Source organism: Monodon monoceros, unplaced genomic scaffold (assembly GCF_005190385.1).
Source record: "Monodon monoceros isolate NGI ecotype Baffin Bay Population unplaced genomic scaffold, NGI_Narwhal_1 Super_Scaffold_16, whole genome shotgun sequence".
Taxonomy (NCBI): domain Eukaryota; kingdom Metazoa; phylum Chordata; class Mammalia; order Artiodactyla; family Monodontidae; genus Monodon; species Monodon monoceros.
In genome coordinates this window covers 94,651,093-94,673,619 of record NW_021703772.1, presented here as the reverse complement: position 1 = coordinate 94,673,619, position 22,527 = coordinate 94,651,093, and the positions used below count along the sequence as shown (strand labels likewise).

The window sequence follows — 22,527 nt, the reverse complement described above, 5'->3', positions numbered from 1 at the left end:
ATTGTATTTATTTTTCCCCTCTCTTCTGTCCTTTCTCTAGAATAATGAAGAAGGTTGTAGGAAACCGATCTGGCTGCCCAACTGTAGGAGACAGAATTGTTGAGCTCATTTATATTGATATTGTAGGACTCGCTCAATTCAAGAAAACTCTTGGACCATCCTGGGTTCATTACCAGTAAGTGCTACATACTGTTCTTAAGTTTTTAGAGCTTTTTATTTCTTTAACAAGGGTTGCATGGTTGCTGGTAGAAAAAGCTTATCAAATATTATCTTTTTTTTCTTTTTTTTAATAATTGTCGCTATTTTTAACATCCTTATTGGAGTATAATTGCTTTACAACAGTGTATTAGTTTCTGCTGTATAACAAAGTGAAAGAGCTGTACGTATACATATATCCCCATATCTCCTCCCTCTTGTGTCTCCCTCCCACCCTCCCTGTCCCACCCCTCTAGGTGGTCACAAAGCACGGAGCTGATCCCCCTGTGCTGTGCAGCTGCTTCCCTGTGTAGAGTGTTTCTCATTCCTAATTGAAGTTCAGATTCTCCTCGGTGCCTTTTGACTTTCAAGTGCTATTCATTATTTTCATTGATTTCTTTTAAAAATAGAAAACAAATATCCAACCTCCTTTTTACCTTCCCTAACACTTACCTTGCCTCTGTCAGTCTGTCTACACTAATCTCATCTGTTTAATCAAATAATGATTTTGATAAACTATGGACAGGGTCATTTCTTGTGTTCCTTAGGTTTGAGTTGATGACTTATTTCTCTGTCCCTTTCCCCCATCGGTATTCTTGTCATTCTTAGAAGAGAAATCTGGGCGTAGCTTGTCTGAATGCTGGGGTCTTTTACTTTTAAAGATAAGCCTCGTGCTTAGTATCACCAGAGTGCATGTGTTACTCTGTGTACAGTTTTTATTAGTAGAAGATCTCACTGTTTCCCTCTTGTGGGTTTGAGACCATGGTTTAGTATTTGAAACAATTTTACATGGAACAACATTGGAAACAATTTTACAAGCATGACACTAAATAACATTGAATTATGTAATGAAGTTTTTTAATTTTTTCAATTTCCTTTCAATCTTTCTAAAAAAGGCTTAGTTTGATACTACTGTATCTCCAACACTACTTTTAACACTTGCATGAGAGTAGCTGTAAGTCTCAATGTTCAGCAGGCAAAAAAAATACCTAGTTTGAGTTTAGTAATTCTTATTAAAGAAGAGTAATATGGAGGATTGATCAAGATGGCCCAGTAGGACGGTGTGGGACTCACCTCCCCCTATGTACACATCCAGAATACATCTAACTGTGGAACAATTCTCATTGAAAACCAACTGGAAACTGGCAGAAAGACTCCTGTACCACCAAGACCATAAGAAAGATTCACATGTAATCGGGTAGGAAGGGAAGAAAAGGGATCAGGTAGGGACCCCTGGGAGGGCACTCAGAGGAAAAGGGAGATTGCGCAAGTGGAGACCTGCCCTGGGAAGTGAGCGGTGAGAGCCACAGATTGGGCACCTGAGTCGTGGGGTTATACACAGGGGAAACAAGCCCCCTTTTTAGGTTGGAGGACCACTAGCACCAACAGGAGGGCTGTAGAAGGCCTAGACCCTGCTTGTGAGGAGCATGTATGCCCTGGCTTGCCCCTGAGGCAGGGCAGAGAGGACGGACAGAGGTTTCCTGCAGCTGTCTCAGCACGTGCCAGCCCTAGCCCAGCAAGTGCTCTAGCCCCACTTACTCCATGTCACAAGATGGCACTGGAGCTGGGGTGGCCACAACGAGAGAGGAGACTGTGGGACACAGAGGCGACCTGGTCCCAGGGTGGAGCCTGGGCAGTGGGGGCGGCGGTGGCCATTGTTGGCACTTACTCAAGCAGTGCATCAGAAGCAGCCCAGACCTCTCATGGCAGCCACTCAACCACAACTCACCCTCCGGTACATGCTGAGAGGTCACGCAGGCTCCAACTGCCAAGGGTGCCGCAGCAAGGCAGGGGTGGAGGAGATTGGGGGCAGTGAATGACTGTGAGGGGCAAAAGGGTACTTGGACCCAAGGCTGCATCTGAGCAGAGCGAGGGAAACAATTCTCAACATAGAACCCCATGGTAATCACAAATCCCAAACCTACAATAGATACACAAAACGTATAAAGAAAGGAACAGAAGCATACTACTAAAGAAAATCATCAAACCACAAGGGAAGAAACAAAAAGAAGAAGAAATGAACAGAGAACTACAAAAAAAACAACCAGAAAACAAGTAATAAAATGGCAGTAAGTACATATCTATCAATAATTACTTTAAATGTCATTGAACTAAATGCTCCAATCAAAACACATAGGGTGGCTGATTGGATTTAAAAAAGATCTATGTAAATGCTGCCTACAAGATACTCACTTTAAAGCTAAAGACACACACAGACTGAAAGTGAGGGGATGGAAAAAGATATTTCATGCAAACAGAAATGGCAAGAAATTGGGGTAGCAGTATTCATATCAGACAAAATAGACTTTTAAAACAAAGCCTATAATAAAAGAAAAAGAAGAGCATTATATAACGGTAAAGGGATTGATACAAGACGAAGGTAGTACACCGGTTAACATGTATGCATCCAGTACAGGAGCACCCAAGTACATAAAGCAAATACTAACGGACATAAAGGGAGAAGTTGACAATAATAGTAGGGGACTTTAACACCCCATTTACATCAATGGACAGATCAGTAAGGCAACAGTGATGTTAAATGACACAATAGAGCAGTTGGGCTTAATAGATATCTACAGGTCATCACATCTGAAAACAGCAGATTACACATTCTTTTCAAGTGTACATGGAACATCTCCAGGATAAATCACATGCTAGGCCACAAAACAAGTCTCAACAAGTTCAAGAGGATAGAAATTATATCAAGCACTTTTTCTGACCCCAGTGGTATGAAACTAGAAATCAATCGCAGAAAGAAAAATGGGAAAAGAACAAACACATGAGACTAAACAACATGCTGCTGAAAAAAACAATGGATCAAAGAAAAAAGAGGAAGTCAGAAAATACCTTGAGACAAATGAAAATGGAAATACAGTCTCTAAAATGTATGGGATGCAGCAAAAGCAGTTTGAAGAGGGAAGTTTATAGTGATATGAGCCTTCCTCAAGGAACAAGAAAATTCTCAAACAACCCCACTTACCACCTAAAAGAATTAGAAAAAGGAGAACAAAGCCCAGTCAGCAGAAGTTGGAAAATAATAAAGATCAGAGAGGAAATAAATAAAAGAGAGACCAAAAAAATAGAAAAGATCAATGAAACCAAGAGCTAGTTTTTTGAAAAGTTAAATAAAATTGATAAACCTTTATCCAGGCTCACCAAGAAGAAAAGAGAGAGGACCCAAATAAACAAAAGAAGAAATAAAAGAGGAGGAATAACCAGTACAGCAGGGATCCAAAAAATCATAAGAGTACTACGGACAGTTAAATGCCAACAAAGTGAACAACCTATAAGAAACGGACACATTTCTAGAAACATACAACACACCAAGACTGAATCAAGAAGAAACAGACCATTTGAACAGACCGATCACTGGTAGTGAAATTGAATTTGGAAAACAAACAAAAAAAACTCCCAGCAAACAAAAGTCTAGGACTAGGCAGCCTCACAGGGGAATTCTACCAAACACATAAAGAAAAACTAATACTTACCCTTCTCAAACTATTTCAAAAACAAAATTGAAGAGGAGGGAACACTCCCAAATTCATTCTATAATTCCACCATTACCCTGATACAAAAACCAGAAAAGACACTACAAAAAAAGAAAATCACAGGCCAATACCTTTGATGAATATAGATGCAAAAATCCTCAACAGTATATTAGCAAACCAAACCCAACATTATATAAAAAGAATCATACACCATGATCAAGTGAGATTTATTCCAGGGACACAAGGATGGTTCAATATTCACAAATCATTCAATGTGATATATACCACATTAACAAACAAAAGGATAAAAATCACATCATTATCTCACTAGAAGTAGAAAAAGCAGTTGACAAAACAACATCCATTTATGGTAAAAACACTCATCAAATTGGTTATAGATGTAACATATCTCAGCATAATAAAGGCCATTTATGACAAACCCACAGCTAACATCATACTCAGTGTTGAAAAGGTAAAAGCCTTTCCTCTAAATTTAGGAACAAGACAAGGATGCCCCCTCTCGCCACTTCAATTTAACGTAGTATTAGGAGTCCTAGCCACAATAGACAAAAAAAAAAAAGAAAAGCATCCAAACTGGAAGGAAAAAAGTAAAACTGTCACTATTTGCAGATGACATAATACTTTATGTAGAAAATCCTTAAGTCTCCACCAAAAAACTATTAGAGCTAATAAATTCAGAGAAGTTTTAGGATATAATATCAATATACAGAAATCTGTTGCTTTTCTATACATTAATAATAAACTATCAGAAAGAGAAAGTAAAAAAACAATCCTGTTTAAAATCGCTTCAAAAAGTATAAAATTCCTAGGAATAAACTTAACCAAGGAGGTGAAAAACCTATACTCTGAAAACTGTAAAACATTGATGAAGGAAAATGAAGATGATACAAAGAAATGGAAAGATACCCTGCGCTCTTGGATTAGAAGAATTAATATTTTTAATATGGCCATGCCACTCAAAGCAATCTACAGATTTAATGTGATCCCTGTCAAAATACCCGTAACATTTTTCACAGAACTAGAACAAATATTCCTAAAATTTATGTGGAACCACAAAAGAACCTGAATTGCCAAGCAGTCCGAGGAAAAAGAACAAAGCTGGAGGTATTTCGCTTCCTGACTTCATTCAGTCTATACCACGGGTCCCCGACCCCCAGGCTGCGGACCAGTCCTGGTCTGCAACCTGCTAGGAACCAGGCCACACAGCAGGAGGTGAGCGGCAGGCAGGTGAGTGAGTGAAGCTTCATCTGCCACTCCCGTCACTCGCATCACAGCCTGAACCATCCCCATCCCTGATCCGTGGAAAAATTGTCTTCCATGAAACCGGCCCCTGGTGTCAAAAAGGTTGGGGACCACTGGTCTATACTACAAAGCTTTAGTAACCCAAACAGCATGGTGGGAAAGTAAATGGGTATAGCTGCTATGAAAACAGTATGAAGGTTCCTCAAAAACCTAAAAAAGAGCTACCATATGACGCAGCAATTCCACTGCTGTGGTGTATATCCAAAAAAGTTGAAAACACTAATTCAGAAAGATATGTGCACCCCAGTGTTCATATCAGCACTATTTTCAATAGCCAAGGTATGGAAACAACCTAAGGGTCCTTCAGTAGACAAATTGATAAAGAAGAAGTGGCATATATATATATATATATATATATATATATATATATATATATACAGTGGAATACTACTCAGTGATAAAAAAGAAAGAATGAAATTCTTCCATTTGCAGCAATATCAGTGGGCCTAGAGAATATTATGCTTACTGAAGTAAGTCAGACAGAGAAAGACACATGTGGTATGATATCAGTTATATGCCAAATCTAAAAAATAAAATGAACGTATTCAGCAAAAGAGAAACAGACTCACAGATACAGAAAACAAACTAGTGGTTACCAGTGGGGAGGAGAGGAAAGGGGCATGGGGCAAGATAGGGGTATTGTATTGAGATACAAATGACTGTGTATAAAATAGATAAGCACAGGGAATTATTTTGTAGTAACTTTTAACGGAGTAGAGTCTAAAAAAATAATCACAAAAAAGGGGAAGAATAGTAATGTGCTTTTTTGTGTCTTCCATTTATTACAGTTGATACTGTCTTTTATTTGTGGTCTATAAAAGTTTCCAATAAATTTTAAAAGGTGAATACATTTAACGAAACATCATAATTATTTTTGTTTTTGTTTGTTTTTTTTTTTTGCGTCTCCCGTTGCGGAGCACAGGCTCTGGACGCACAGGCTCAGTGGCCATGGCTCACGGGCCCAGCCGCTCCGCGGCATATGGGATCTTCCCGGACCGGGGCACGAACCCGTGTCCCCTGCATCGGCAGGCGAACTCTCAATCACTCCGCCACCAGGGAAGCCCCATAATTATTTAATAGTGTCAATGGTCATGAATTTGGGTAAAAATCATGAAATTAGTACCAGCTTTACCAACTGGTAGTATGTATTGACCTACGTTTTGTTTTGAATCACCTTCCTAAGAGAGCACTGTGAAATCTTTCAGTTAGTACAACTTGGAAGTCCCTTCATATGTTTCTTTTCTATTGTTATTCTGTAAAGAGATGTTTTGATGTGTTCTTTAACTTAACCAATAAATGCATCTTTAATGACCTGACCTAGGTTTCTCCATTTCAGGTTAGTTTATAGTTTAGTATTATTAACTTTAATGTCCAAGGTTATTCCAGATTGGAAGTCCTCTAGAATTGAAAGAAATGAAAATTCATAATATTGTTAAAATGACCATAATACCCAAAGCAATCTACAGATTTAATTTGATCCGTATGAAATTACCCATGACAGTTTTCACATAACTAGAACAAACAATCCTAGAATTTATATGGAGACATAAAATACCCAGAATTGTCAAAGCAATCCTAAGGAAAGAGAACAAAGCAGGAGGCATAACCCTCCCAGACTTCAGACAATACTAGAAGGCTACAGTAATCAAATCAGCATGGTATTGGCACAAAAACAGACATATGGATCAGTGGAACAGAACAGAGAGCCCAGAAATAAACCTGCACACCTACGGTTAATTAATCTTCAACAAAGGAGGCAAGAATCTACAGTGGGGAAAAGACAGTCTCTTCAGCAAGTGGTGTTGGAAAAGTTGGACAGCTGCATGTAAATCAGTGAAGCTAGAACACACCCTCACACCATACACGAAAATAAACTCAAAGTGGCTTAAAGGCTTAAATATAAGGCATGATACCATTAAACTCCTGGAAGAGAACACAGGCAAAACATTCTCTGACATAAATCGTAGCAATGTTTTCTTAGGTCAGTCTCCCAAGGCAATAGAAATAAAAGCAAAAATAAACAAATGGGACCTAATTTAACTTATAAGCTTTTGCACAGCAAAGGAAACCATGAACAAAACGAAAAGACAACCTACAGACTGGGAGAAAATACTTGCAAATGGTGTGTTCAATAAGGGATTAATCTAATAACCCAAACAAAAAATGGGCAAAAGACCTGAATAGACATTTCTCCAAAGAAGACATACAGATGGCCAGTAGGCACCTGAAAGGATGCTCAACATCACTAATTATTAGAGAAATGCAAATGAAAACAACAGTGAGGTACCACCTCACACCAGTAAGAATGGCCATCGTTAAAAAGTCTATAAATAACAAATGCTGGAGAGGGTGTGGAGAAAAGGGAACCCTCTTACACTGAGGGTGGGGATGTAATTTAGTGCAGCCACTATGGAGAACAGTATGGAGATTCCTCAGAAAACTAAAACTAGAGCTGCCACACGATCCGACAACCCCACTCCTGGGCATGTATCTGGACAAAACTCAAATTTGAAAAGATACCTGCACCCCTATATTCATAGCAGCACTATTTACAATAGCCAAGACATGGAAACAACCTAAACGTCCATCAACGTATGAATGGATAAAGAAGAAGTGGTATATATTTAAATGGAATATTACTCAGCCATGAAGAAGAATGAAATACAGTAAGTCCACTACATACCAACGAGTTCCATTCCGAGAGTGCATTCATAAGTCCAATTTGTTCATAAGTCCAACAAAGTTAGCCTAGGTACCCAACTAACTCAATCGGCTATATAGTACTGTACTGTAATAGGTTTATAATATGTTCTCATCTCTGAAAGTTTGCAACTTGAAGGTTTGTATGTTGGGCACTTAATGGTAATGCATTTTGCAGCTATATGGATGGATCTAGAGATTATCATCAAATCTAAGCAAAGTAAGTGAGAAAGAGAAAGACAAATACCATATGATATCACTTATATGTGGAATCTAAAATATGACACGGGGGCTTCCCTGGTGGCACAGTGGTTAGGAATCCACCTGCCAATGCAGGGGATACGGGTTTGAGCCTTGGTCCAGGAAGATCCCACATGCCACAGAGCAACTAAGCCTGTGCGCCACAACTACTGAGCCGGCATGCCACAACTACTGAAGCCCACGTGCCTAGAGCCCATGCTCCGCAACAAGAGAAGCCACGACAATGAGAAGCCTGCACACCACAACAAAGAGTAGCCCCTGCTCGCCACAACTAGAGAAAGCCCGCGCACAGCAATGAAGACCCAATGCAGCCAAAAATAAGTTAATTTTTTAAAATAAATAAATTAATTAATTAAAATATGATACAAATGAACTTATCTACAAAACAGACTTACAGACATAGAGAACACACTTGTGGTTGCTGGGGGTTGTGGGGGTGAGGGTGGAGGAGGGAAGGACTGGGAGTTTGGGATGAGCAGACGCAAACTATTATATATAGAATGGATAAACAACAGGTCCTGTTTTATAGCACAGGAAAGTATATTCAACATTCTGTAAAAAACCATAATAGAAAAGAAAAAAATGAAAATTCAAAATATTAAGAATCTTCTCAACAACAGAGTGGAGGGGAACACCCATTGTTGTGGAATTTCTTTGCAGTGGCAGTGATTTTCTCACTGGGCAGTGAAATGGTCTTGGGCAGAGGAAAGGGATTCATTGAGAGGAGACTACCCACTTTTCATTGCCTTTTGGATACACAGGCAGACCTCAAAGATACTGAGGGTTTGACTCCAGGCCACTACAATAAAGCGAGTATCACAATAAAGTGAGTCACACAATACGTTTGGTTTTCCAGTGCACATAAAAGTTATGTTTATACTATACTGTAGTCTGTTGTATGCAACAGCATTATGTATTAAAAAAAATACATACCTTTATTTATTTATTGGAACATAATTGTTTTACAATGTTGTGTTAGTTTCTGCTGTACAATGAAGTGAATCAGCTATATGTATACCTATATCCCCTCCCTCTTGAACCTCCCTCCCACCCCCGCCCCACCCATCCCACCCATCTAGGTTGTCACACAGCACCGAGCTGAGCTCCCTGTGCTATGCAGCATGTTCCCACTAGCTAGCTGTTTTACACATGGTGGTGTATTTATGTCAAACCTAGTCTCCCAGTTCGTCCCACCCTCCCCTTCCCCGCATGTGTCCACAGGTCTGTTCTCTATGTCTACATCTCTATTCCTGCCCTACAAATGGTTCATCTGTACCATTTTTCTAGATTCCACATATATGCGTTAATATATGATATTTGTTTTTTTCTTTCTGGCTTACTTCACTCTGTATGACAGACTCTAGGTCCATCCACATCTCTACAAATGACCCAGTTTTGTTCCTTTTTATGGCTGAGTAATATTCCATTGTATAAAGGACACGTACCCCAAAGTACATACCTTAATTTTAAAAATCCTTTCACAGGTATGAAATGCACAGTGTGAGAATATAATCAATAATATTGTAATATCTTTGTGTGGTGACAGATGGTAACTAGACTTATCATGGTGATCGTTTTGTAATGTACAGAAATACGGAATCATTATACTACACACCAGGAACTGGCATAGTGCTATAGGTCAATTATACTTCGAAAACAAAGACAAAGTCATGGACAAAGAGATCAGATTTGTGGTTACCAGAGGCAGGGAGCGGGGGGAGGGGGAGTTGGGGGAGTGGTAGTCAAAAGGTATAAACTTGCAGCTCTAAGATAAGTAAGTACAACCCAAAAGCTCTTATCACAAGGAAAAAAAATTTTATTTTGTATCTCTACGATGATGGTTGTTCACTAAACTTGTGGTAGTCATTCCATGTTGTATATAAATCAAATCATTATGCTGTACACCTGAAACATATTCTGTGCTGTGTGTCAATTATATTTCAGTATAAAACTGGAAAGGGAAAAAAAAGTTTATATACTTTGTTGCTAAAAAATGCTAACCAACCTCTGATAATGCAGGGTTGCCACAAACCTTTAATTCGTAAAAAGTGTAGTATCTGCGAAGTGCAAAAGCGTGAAGCACAATAAAATGAGGTGTGCCTGCAGTTTCATAAAAAAGCAAGATAAAAATCTGGGTTTGGTCCAGGATAGCACCCTACCTTCTGCATCAGGTTTTCCCTGTTTTTTGGTTTGTTGCTTTTTTGAAATCTTCATGAATCATGGGCCACCATAAATGTTCTCCGCTCTGTGGGAGTAGCCATATTTCTTGTTGCTAATAGACCTTGTAAATAAACTTTTTTTTTCTTTTTAGCTACAGCATTGAAAAAAAGAAAGAGCTGTTTTTCTCTGGCGTTTTGTGACTGACCGCCATCTGATAAATGTGCAAAAGGAACTGAGCGTCCCTAGACTTACATATTCTCATGATTAAGCAGGGCTGTTTGGGTGGAAATATATTCTCAGTGGTAGCGTTTAGGTCAATTAAAAAGGATGATTTTATTATTAAAATGGTCACCATTGATTGGTATTTGGTTCTTGTTGGATGAAAAGGCATATTTTCTCTGAGGGGATTTTATGGAAGAGTGTTTTATCCCTCCTTTCTTTAATAAATCATCTGTGTTAGTGATATTTGCTGGCAGGAGGTCTGTTAGGACTTCAGTGCTGCCGTCTTTGTGGTCTCATGCAGCTAAGATCTCATCCAAAGGCCAAGCAGGTCCTCTAGAAAGTTTCTTGCCCATTTCTTTCCCTTTTAAAGATTAGAAATTGTCAGCGCTCTCTGTATTCATCTTGGGTGATGGAAGATGATAAGAATTCTATTAAATGTAAAGTTATCAGTTGGTTGTTTTATTTAGGAGCAAATCTATGATTCCTGTTGATCTTGGGAAAATATTTATAAATTCTGTCCAACTTATATAGGGACCCAGGACATTCGATGAAACATTTATTAAATACCTAAATGCGACTAGTATTCTGCTAGGTACTGCAAAACTCATATCCATTTTGCTTCATGTGAGGCCTTTGCTGAGCATGGACAACACACAGGAAAGTGCGATGCAAATAGTCCAAGATATACCATGTTTTGCATCAAACTCCAAATTAGGAAGTAGGTCCTGGCAAGGAGGTTGTGAGCATCCATCTCGTAATAGTGTGACTTAGTGCAGAGAGAATGTTCCAGAAATCCTTTGGCATTGCTGCAGCCAGTCCTGTTAGGAGGCCAGCTGCCTCGGGCAGCGAGGCAAATATCTTTTTAAGTCATCAGTCTGTTCTTGATGCTCCAGACACACAGAAGACATTAGAGGAACAGCATCAATACTACCGGCACACACCCAATTCCAAAACACACAGGTGTAGAAAGTGATTGAAGAGGGAAGACTATAATTGTTCAGCCTCCTCTGTCCTAGACAGAGATCAGTCTCCTGCCTTGGGTTTATAAGACAAACCCAGATAAGCTAAAAAAAAAACAGACAACTCCCAAACCAAAGCTGCAAGTATAAGCATGTAGAGTTATAAGTATCTCACGCATCCCATCATTCATTCTGTAGCCTTCCGTTTGAGTAGAAGCCAGCCTCACGTAGCGTACATATAGGCCCCATGTAATAAAAGTCCAAGATTTCAGGAGTTAGGCTCCTGCCAGGCATCTTTACTCATCAGGGTTTGTTTTAGTTATCCACATTTAAAATAACACCACTAAAACTCCAAGGTAAATATAGAGTCACAAGTTAGAGACAGTCAGTCAATTACAAACAAGTGGAGGTAGCCAGAGCCTTCAAGGCAAAGGTTTCTCTGATGACGGTGGCCTGTTTCTCCCTGCTGTGCCTGCTCAGGGCGCTCTCACCTTTGAATCCCAGCTCTGTCCCTCTTGAGGGAGCCGAACCTTCCCCAGCCCCAGTTGTCAGTGTGAGTCCCTCCAGCCCCTCCGCCCCTCTCCCGTAGTGACCTTGGCAGCGTTGCCACCATCATCCCAGCTGTTTTCTTTCTTTTTTTTTTAATTGAAGTATAGTTGTTTTGCAGTGTTGTGTTAGTTTCAGGTGTACAGCAAAGCGATTCAGTTATTTATACATATATATCTAGTCACTGTGAGGATCGAATGTTCCTTGAGAGCCACATGGGAATCCAGAAGAAGGACACTGTTTCTGGGGTTGGTTTGTATTTAACTTTGTGGTCCTGGCCCGCGCTCCTTCCACCTTGCCTCCCCTCTTTCCTTTCTTCCTTGTCTAGACAAATAGTGCTGAGCTCTGATGTGAAAATCATCACACTAAAATGACAGTTTACTGTTGCTCTTCCTGGAAAATCCTATCTGGCGTTTGCATTCTTTTTTTCTGCAATATGCATTGATGTAAAAATAATTGGAAGATGGACTTCCTCCCAGTGGGGAAAGGAAGAAAGAAAGTGAATCAGATGCTTAAAAGTCATTGCCGTCATCTGATTCTAAAATGTGGGCTCTATCTTCATTTACTTTTATGCTTATTGGTCCAGTAAGAGCCATTCAGAATTATTACTGATACATAACAGCAGAAAATAGTGCTTTTTCATTGGCCAGTCATGAGTTAAATTTACATCAGTGTTTTGAGAATCAGTGATGAAATAAATGTAACCAAAATCAATAAATTCTGTTTTAGTATTGATTCCTTTCTTCCGATTGGTCATTCTTTATGCACTCCAAAACAGTGGTCAGGAGGCTTTTTCTGTAAAGAGCCAGATAGTAAATATTTTAGGCTTTGCTTGACGATGTGGTCTCTGTTGCAGCTACCAAGTCTACTGCTACTGTGTGAAATCAGTCACAGACGTACAGAAACAAATAGGTTTGGCTAGTTCAAATAAAACTTTATTTTTGAACACTGAAAGTTGAATTCCGTATAATTTTCACATCACAAAATATTCTCCCTTTTTTTTCTAACCATTTAAAAATGTAAAGAACGTTCTTAGCTAGAAGGCCATACAAAAACAGGCGATAGACCAGGTTTGATTGATGCTGTGCTAAGGCTTTTGTGGAATAGCCAAACAAAACATTTTCAGTTTCACTTCTTTTTGAGCTCTGGGAGAAAACAGTAATGCCCTCTTACTATCAAGTACATAAAAATCACCACTGCCTATTAAGTGAGATTCTAAGCTTTACCTAAAATCATGTACTGTAGTTAGTTGATGAAAATCTTGAATAGTTGTTGAAGGAGACAGGACATGCCATGTGCTCTAAGCAGAATAAGACCTCCGTCTCAGTCTGCCCAGGCTGCTGTACAAAATCATCACAGCCTGGGGGGCTTATAAATAGCAGATATGTATTGCTTACATTTTGGGAGGCTGAAAGTCTGAGATCAGGGTGGCAGCATGGTCAGGTGAGGTCGCAGACTTCTCATTGTATCTTCATACGGTGGAAGGCGCTAGGGAGTTCTGTGGAATTTCTTTTATAAAAACACTATTCCTATTTATGAGGGCTCCACCCTCATGACCGTATCACCTCCCAAAGGCCCATTTACTAATACCACCTCCTTAGGATTTCAGCATATGAATTTGGAGGGACATAGTAACCTCTAAAAATGGTAGTTCTTTATTTCTTCCACAGTTGTCCATTAGGCACCACTGTATGGTCAGCCCAGGCTAGGGGTACAGCAGTGACCATGGCGGTCTGCAGTTCCAGCTGTTGGGAGCTTTTTATTTCACTGGTATTGGAGCATCTTCTGTGATTAGTCAACTCATCTAGAGCAGATTATATGAGCTTTGTGATGGCTCTGGCTCAGAAGCCACGTGTGGGGATGTTTGGTCGACATGCTAGTATAAAACCTCTCAATTCCTGCCCAGTGGCATTCAGTTTAAAGGATTTGTCCATCTTTGGTGGTCCCTGAGGGGGTAGAGCTTTTGTTTCTTTGAATTTGGGGTCAGGGTTGTAGTTTTACCCATGGCGTCTTTTATCTTTCAGGTGCATGCTGCGTGTCCTGGACTCATTCGGCACCGAACCAGAGTTCAACCATGCCAACTATGCCCAGTTGAAAGGCCACAAGACCCCCTGGGGCAAGTGGAACCTGAACCCGCAGCAGTTTTACACCATGTTCCGTGAGTAGTTGTGTCTCACCTCTACTTTCCAGAATGCCGCCAAAGACAAATGGGAAAAGAAATGAGGCCACCATGTGTTTTCAGCTGTGATTCCCGGAGCCCTTAGCTGTAGAAATGGGTGCTGTGGAACCTTTTTTCTTGGGAATAACTGGATTGTTTTTAAAATCGGAATTGAAAGGCTATGTGAACATTTTGTAAAAAACCTTAGAAATGTTCTGGAGAAAAATATTCAATATGAGGTGTCACTGGAAACCATCTGGGAAAGGACTTTGGATGGACTTCGGCGGGCAGTAAACATGCTTCATGCGACACAGACACTGTTTAGGGTCCACTTGATGATTCAAGAGGAATGAGGTCTTCCATGTGCATACATTTTCCAAGTAATTAAATCTTCATTATTTAAGCATCAACCTTTGTAAAGAAAAAAAAGTCAGTCTTTTCAAAATAGAACGATTTAAAACTGTTGCATACCTTACTGGCTTCTTAAACTTTGAGCCTAGGATGAAATCTCACCCTGTCTTGCTCACGTGGTGTCCATGTTGCCACGAGCAGTGATTATTTTGTAAAGTGATGTAGTGGACAGGCTAAAAGTTGATGAACCCGCTGGCCCCAACTGTAGCCTTTCAGCAATTTTCTGTGTTCCTTTCCCACATTCACCATTTCTTGTTGCTGCCATCAGTCTACCTGCCCGTAGCTTCATTTCATTTATAATTAGCTGAGGACTGTGAAGCCAAATACCGGATCCTGTAGTATTCATGACAAAAATGAATTTATTGTTTAAGTCCATAGACCTTGGTGATTCCCCTTGTTGAGGTGAATTCCTGTTCTGGGAATGAAAGTTCCCCCGAGTTAAACAGCGTCCATTTGGACACTCAGAGTGCAGATTTCCATTTTCCTAAATTATCGGAATAATTTTAATCCAGAGATTTCCATCCTAGAATTAGGATCTGAGCTGCGTATCTGTTTCCTTCTTTAAAACCCAGGGCCCTCTGCCGTGCCTTTTCCCCATGTACTGAGCCTTCCCCCTCACGTGCAGCCACCTGAAGGTGACCTTTCGTGGGATTCACTAAGTGCAGCAGCGGACACATTGGACTAGTCCTTGGGTGTGAAGTATGAGAAGGAAGGATGAATTAAGAAGGTCTGTGGCAGATGGGGAAGTGATTTTAAAAATCGACTCATGTTTAAATGTTCATTTTAGCTCAGAGCGGTGTTTGAGAGCGTTCTGTATGCATCGTAGACATTATTATTGCCGCTCCTGGAGCTCTGTCATCCTATCATAGCCTGTCACGGGGGCACAGTTCAGGGGACAAACTAATATAGGGCATGGTGGGTGACAGGTGGCTGGCAGCATGGTGAGACATGGCTAGAGTTACCTTTGGATCGACACTGCTGTGTAACTTTGAGGGGCTGCGATGAGGTGACACAAAATAACCTAAGAAGTGGCTTGTGTGTTACTTCACATACATAAAATGTTAGTTGTGTCCAAAATGACCAACACTACTTAAATGACACGGTATATCTATGCCCTCCGTGGGATGGTATTTCCCTATATCTGGGGCGTAGAAATAGAAGGCTTTTCCAGAAAGAAGCTCTCTTTTAGAATGTTGGAATTCAGAGTCCAAAAGAACTTATTTTCATTCTCCATGAATGGAGGATTTCAGCAGTGTTGGTTGATTGAATTGAAATCAATTCATTGCTTACAATATAACTAAAGATGGAAAGATAGATTAATTCTTGTTAACCTGGGAAAGGGATAGTTTCTTAACTGACTCAGAATTCAGCAGGAATCGGGGGAGGGGGGTGGGGCGGGGGCAAAACTGATACATTTGTCTGCCTAAAAAAAAAAAAAGAAACCTGTATGGCAAAATCAACAACACAAAAAAATAACACCATAGCAAATTGTGTTACAGAGGATTAATATCGCTAATGTATAAAGAGCTTCTAAAAATTGAGAAGAAAACATTCCACAATCCAGTAGGAAATGGGCAAAAGCAGTTCGGAGAAAAAAGAAATGTACTGCCCCCAATATATGAAAACATGTTAACCTCGTTCATGATAAGAGAAATGCATTTTAAAACTGCACCAAGATCCCATGTCCCGCATATCAGATTGGCAAAAGTCTGAAAGTTTGCTGACGCAGCTCTTCCTATGGTGAGACTTAGGGAAGGCAGTGGGAATGCAGCCCGGCTGGCACTTCCCTGTGCAAGGGGATTTGTCACTGTCTAGCGTAGCTTCCTAGGCATCCTTCCTTTGACAAGGTCATATCTAGGAATCCATCCCAAAGATAAGTGAGCAAAGGTCAGACATGGTATGTGTACGGTGTGTACAAGGCCATTTATTGTGGTACTATTTGTACTAGGAGAAGACTGGCAATAACCCAGAGGTTCCTAATAGGGGACTGAGTGAATAATATGGTCTATTGATAGAGTGAAGTCATGTGTAACTGTGCAAAAGGGCCGAGGGAAGACTCCAGTCTCTGGAGGGAGATGTCTAGGATATATTAAGTGGTAAAAACCGAAGTGCAGGAAGGTATGTGGAGTCACTCCCTTCTATATAAGAAGGGTATGGTGGGAGGGAAGTGTGTGTACATGTATGAATGTGCTTGTGTTTTCAAAAGAAACAATGGAAGAATAGCAAGCTAATAAAAATGATTACCACTGGAGGAGGGTTTGCAGGGACAGGGATAGGAAATAAATGTCTCCTTTTTTTAATTGAAGTATAGTTGATTTACAATGTTGTGTTAATTCCTGCTGTACAGCAAAGTGATTCAGTTATACCTACAGATACATTCTTTTTTATATTCTTTCCCATATGGTTTATTACAGGATATTGAATATAGTTCCCTGTGCTAGATGTCTCTTAACGTACTTTATTTTGACTTTGGAACCATAGAAATGTTTTACATAATTTAAAAAGAAAAAAGAATTCACTAAAGATTGAAAAGAGATCAAAAAATGAAACAAGAAACCTGTATCAGGTTGGTACTAATCTCTCACACAGATAAAATAATTATTTCAAGTGATTTTAAGCACAGTCTTTGGACCATACAGTTGTAGTGGGGAATACTTACATTGTTATTTGAAACTATTACAGTTATACTGTAGGAACTACAGTTTGCGGTATATAGGAAGAGGGGAGTGTATAAAGAATTTAAGTAAAGATTGTATAATACTCAGCTTGAATAGGAAATATCACTATGAACTTATATTTTCTCTCTGAAAAGGAAATGTTTCCTAACTCTGTACTTTGAAAAGGATCAAAAGTAAAGACAATCCAGTGGCAGTGAGAGTATCCTTAACACTCAGATTGGGATTTCCTAAGTACCTTTCCCACTAAAGGATCCTCTTTCTAAGATAAATAGGTGACTCCAGGTCTAGGGCAGGAACTGTTAAAGATGGGACATCTGTCACGTGGAAGCAAGGAAGCTAAGAAGGACCCCTGGGGTGGAGTCAGAGGGACACAGGAGCCAAAGCTGGGGTAGTTTGAGCATCAAAAAAAATAATGACTGCAGTGGATTTGAATCAAACCAATGGAAAATAATCCATGAATCCAGAATGATAGTCCAAGCAAGAAAAACCCAGAAAATCAATCGATCACCTTTGCGAGTTGCTAAGACACTGACTTCATTACTCTGAAAAATAGATGGAAAGAATCCAGCTTTGATCGTGCCTTTCTAGGACAAATTGTATTTGAAGATAATCAAATAGGTGATGAGAGAACGTTGTTAATTATGGGGAAATCACAGCTAATAAATGCAAAAGGAATGAAAAATTAGAAAATCAGCATTTTACAACTCCTAATGAGACAGCAGAGCAAGGTGGGGACCATCAATGGTGTCAAAATCCATCAAGTAACAGGGTGATGGAAAATTTCCTCGTGGCTAAGTCCGGGTCCAGTCTAACTCGGTCGTTGCCACAGAATCTTCCTTCCAGTAAGTGTGACTATTCTCATGGCCTGAAGGGGAAGACCAATTCCTTTGGGTAGAAGATGAAAGTGTCAAAAGTGTACCTATGTCTTGTCAATTTTTAAAAAATGAAACAGATTTACTAGTGCTTAATAGACGGGCTGATAGTAATCATTACATAATTGATGTATAATGTGCACATACACTGTGGGTGTACCTGGATTGTTTTCTCTTGATGGGATGCACAAGGGAAAGTTTGGAGACCGCAGAAGTAGTGTTGTACTTGTAGAATCAGGTCGTCGTCAAGTCCGGCTGTCTTATTATGGGATTACCAGTGTTCTGGCAGGTGTGCAGTACAGGGAGAGGGTAGAGAAGGCTGTCTAGAAAGGGCCCAGCAGGGAGGATAAGGAAAGAGAAGAACGCACCCACACTGTTCCTGAAGCATGTTTAGGGGTAGGGAAGTGAGACGGATGCTCCTGACCAGGTCGATGCTCTTGAATATTCAGAGAGCACTTCTCACTTTAAGGCTGCTTGTATTTCTCCTCTAACTCATTTCCTCACTAAGTTGGTAGAATTTCTACAAGCTGAAAAGCCTGGCTTTTTTTTTTCTCCACTGTTTTGCCCCAAATCTCAGAATTTCACTAGAACTAGCCTCTCTGTGTATTCTGTTTGCATTTGGGCATTTTTGTGTGTCAGCATAGGCTGTTCCCAGCACCTTGCCAAGCAGCTTCTATAGGGACCAACCGAGTGGTCAGACAACAGTAAGGACACTTAACTAGCTCTTTGAGCGATCAAAGATCGCTTTTTTTCCGGGAAGCTGAGCTGAGAAGTGCAGTTCTTCCTCCGTCAGGGCAGGCTTCTTGTTCCTTTTCCCTTTTGTCAATACTCTAGTGTCGCTTCTGAGCTGGGCACTGAGACCCATCTCCTGCCCCAGAGCCAGCTCTGCAAAGCTCAGCATGGACCAAGCTATTCCTCCTCAAAAACCACAGTGCCTTCCCTTTGCCCGTGGGGTCAGTTCCAAAGCCCATAGCGTAGCTCTCGGGCCCCCTGCCTTCTCTCCCCTACCACGGCCCTCCCCTGGCCTCCCCAACCTCACTAGACAGTCTGCTGGTCTCTGAAGGTGCCACCGTGATTCCTCACCACCTTTGCCGCCTTCATATCACCCTTATAGCAAAATTTTATTTTTCTCTTGAAGTCTCTATTTAAATGACTTCCATCTTTCCAATCAAATTTAAAAAAATAATAATAACCCTATTATAAAAACAAGGAAAGCCTCCCCAAGGAAAAAGTCCCCCATATCCTAATGTAAGCATTATTATCTTTTTCAGGGGTATATATTTTTGCATAGTTATAACACACATACTAAAATTTTATATCTGCTTTTTTTCCATTTACTATATCAAAAAATATTTTCAAGGTTCAACTTTTAAAACCATTGTTTCCAAGGCTGTTTTATACAGTCTGTCAAGTGGACTTTGTATTTATTTGGGGTACTTTTGCTAGTTCTTGTTGAGAATTAATTGTTGCTTTTTCTGGGCTTGCCAGGAACTTGACCCTATATTTAGGCATTATTTCCATCAACAGCCTTTTATCTGCTGTGCGTACTGCTTTTTCTAAACTCCTGAAGGAGTTTAGAAAAAATAAGGTATTCTCTTATTTTTCTCAGTCCCAAACAAGGTGCATCATACCCCAGTAAAGGAATGAAAGGAATCTGCCCACACAGAAAAATCAAATAGAGAAGACATCTGCCTGTACCATGTACAAGAGAAAACAAACCCCTGAAGTTGGTGTCTTGCACCTTGAGTTATCCCGTATTTGAATAGTTCTAATTATCTGCCTGACACGCTCTTTCACAACTTCATCAGTCGTGGGAAAACATCTTCATCTAATTGACTTTTTTCCTCTCTTGCCCTGAAGACTGTGGCTGAAAGTAGCAATAGCAGAGATTACCAGATTCCCCATCCCTAGTTTCAGGCAAGCTGCATCTCAGACTTACATTTACCTCCTGTCGTTGAAAAGTTTCCGTAGCGCTTATTAGTCTGTTTAGCAACCTCACTGTTCATATCACTGTAATAGAACATGTCCTATTTTCGAAGCAAAGTCTGTTTGTACTGGTTTATTTTTACTTAAGTAATTTTTTTAGTCCTTTTAAGAATTTGCCTTCTGGGTGGCTCATATTGTGTAATTATAATCCGGGCTGGGAGATGCTCAGCGTTTCTCGATACATGTAGAAATTTGGGAGCTGTGATAGAGATGAGTGAGGAACAGATTGGGGATTCTGGAGGCATTAGAGCCTCCCTGTTTCACCTCCAACCCCTTTGCATTTGTTATACCATCTGGCCTCTGATGTGGCGCTTTCTCCTGTGTAGGCTTTTAGGTCTCCCAGGGTGCCAAGTTCTCTCTGACAGCCAGGCCATTGCGTGTGCTGTTCCTTTGTCTGGAAACCGTGTCCCTCGCTCCCCCCGTGCCCCCTGCTCACCCTCCAGGGAGGTGTCCTGTCCTCCAGAAAGCCTTCCCTCCCTGAGCCTCGGGCTTCTGCTCCTTTCCCCTCCCCCACCCCACACCTGTGTGCCTGCCCAGATGCCACTTTGCAATCTCCATGAGCATCATCACTGCTGAGTCCTCAGTCCCTTAAGTTGTAACATCACTGGTGATAAATATTGGTTGAATTAAGAAGAAAGAACAGGGGCTTCCCTGGTGGCACAGTGGTTGAGAGTCTGCCTGCCGATGCAGGGGACACGGGTTCGTGCCCCGGTCCGGGAAGATCCCACGTGCCGCGGAGCAGCTGGGCCCGTGAGCCATCGCCACTGAGCCTGTGCGTCCGGAGCCTGTGCTCCACAACGGGAGAGGCCACAGCAGTGAGAGGCCCGCGTACCACCAAAAAAAGAAAAGAATAAAGAACAAAGTAGACCCAATCACAGAATGGAGTTAATGAAAATGTAAGTAACATCATGACACTCCCGTGCCCACAATGACGTAGCCTCTCACTGTAGGGGAAGATGAGTCACCCCAGTTGCCTCAAGGCCTGGAGTGGTCTGGCCCCGCTACCCGCCACCCCGGCCTCATCTCTTACTACGTGTCCTGTTGCTCACTACTCTCTAGCCTCCTTACTGTTGTTTGGATGGGCCAGGCACACTCCTACCCGAGGACCTTTGCGTTGGTTGTTCCATCCTCCAGGACATTGTTCCCTTAGACTTCCATATCCCCTCCTTCAGATCTTTAACTCAAATGTCACTTCAGTGAGACTAACCCTGACACCCCTACCTTTTTTAAATGCAACTCCTTTCTCCCCCAACTTCTTATACCGCTTCCCTGCTTTCTTTTCCTCTATAACTGTATCATCACTTAGCATTTATGCTTCACGGACTTTTGTTTATTTTCTTTTTTTCTCTGCTGGAATCTGAGGATAGTATTAGTAGGAGTTTTGTCTGTGTTGTTCATTGCTGAGACTCCAATACCTTGCAGAATATCTGGCACATAGTAGGCATTCAGAAAATACTTATCGATTGAATTAAATTAAATTGAACGATAATGCCTGTTCTATTTTTAGTCCATGTAACAATGTAGGGAAGGGTAAGGAATGTACAAATCTAAGATTACACTGTAGCACAGGGAACTATATTCAATATCCTGTGATAAACCATAATGGAAAAGAATATTAAAAAAAATGGGGGGCTTCCTTGGTGGCGCAGTGGTTGGGAGTCCACCTGCCGATGCAGGGGACACGGGCTCGTGCCTTGGTCTGGGAGGATCCCACATGCTGCGGAGCGGCTCAGCCCGTGAGCCATGGCCGCTGAGCCTGTGCGTCCAGAGCCTGTGCTCCGCAACGGGAGAGGCCTGTGTACCGCAAAAAAAAAAAAAAAAAAAAAGTGTGTGTGTGTGCGTGCACGTGTGTATAAACTGAATCACTTGGCTGTACAGCAGAAATTAACACAACATTATAAATTAACTATACTTCAATTAAAAAAAAATCTAAAGAGTACAGAAGCTTCTTGAAGCCAGTGAACTCATGTTACTCTCCCTTGTCTTCCCACAGAAATGATTCACATGGTTGGGTTTTCAAGAGTTGTTCAAATCATACTGGTGGTCGTTGTCATTGACATTCTAACTCTTTGAGTTTCTCCAAGGACTTGGGGTTTGCATCCATGTTTATTTGCATGATCAGATGGGAATAGTGGCTTGTAGACCAAAAATTTTGCCTGACGAAACAGGAATTCTAGAAACAAGCCAGTTCCCTTTCATGCAAGTGACAAACATGTTGGCTTCAGCTGAGGATCCATGGCTTCCGTGTACGACTTTATTTTCAGGGCCTGACAAGCAAAGGAGCTATTTTTGATTCAAACAGCGTTTTTGGCCTTTCACTTGGACCGGGAGGGCTCTTGCCTTTTACATCTGTGCTGACCAGTGAGTAACAGGATCAGCCTTGTAATTCCTTCAGTCTGAGACTCAGCCTCCAGGAGAAATGTTCTTCTAAGGGGTCCATTCCCTCCTAAATTGCTTTTTGACACTTGAAAAATTTACTCTGGTGTGCCTTCTGTCAACAATTCAGATGCTCATCTTTTCAACTCAACTGTACATAATAGTTTCCCTAGCCTGTATCCCAGCCTCCTG

At 40.9% G+C, this 22,527-nt stretch overlaps 1 protein-coding gene across 12 annotated transcripts in view; it reads left to right on the top strand.

Moving 5' to 3' along the window:
- The window catches only part of MGAT5 (alpha-1,6-mannosylglycoprotein 6-beta-N-acetylglucosaminyltransferase), a 372,873-nt gene that overhangs the window by 237,835 nt on the left and 112,511 nt on the right, over nt 1-22,527 (top strand). For all 12 annotated transcript variants that reach the window (XR_003794033.1, XR_003794037.1, XR_003794036.1 and 9 more), the window contains 2 exons: nt 41-175; nt 13,879-14,012. Coding sequence is in view for 2 of the 12 variants with exons in the window: in XM_029226053.1 (XP_029081886.1) it covers nt 41-175; nt 13,879-14,012 (269 nt within the window). In the remaining 10 variants the exon portion in view is untranslated. The remainder of the gene's footprint in view (nt 1-40; nt 176-13,878; nt 14,013-22,527) is intronic.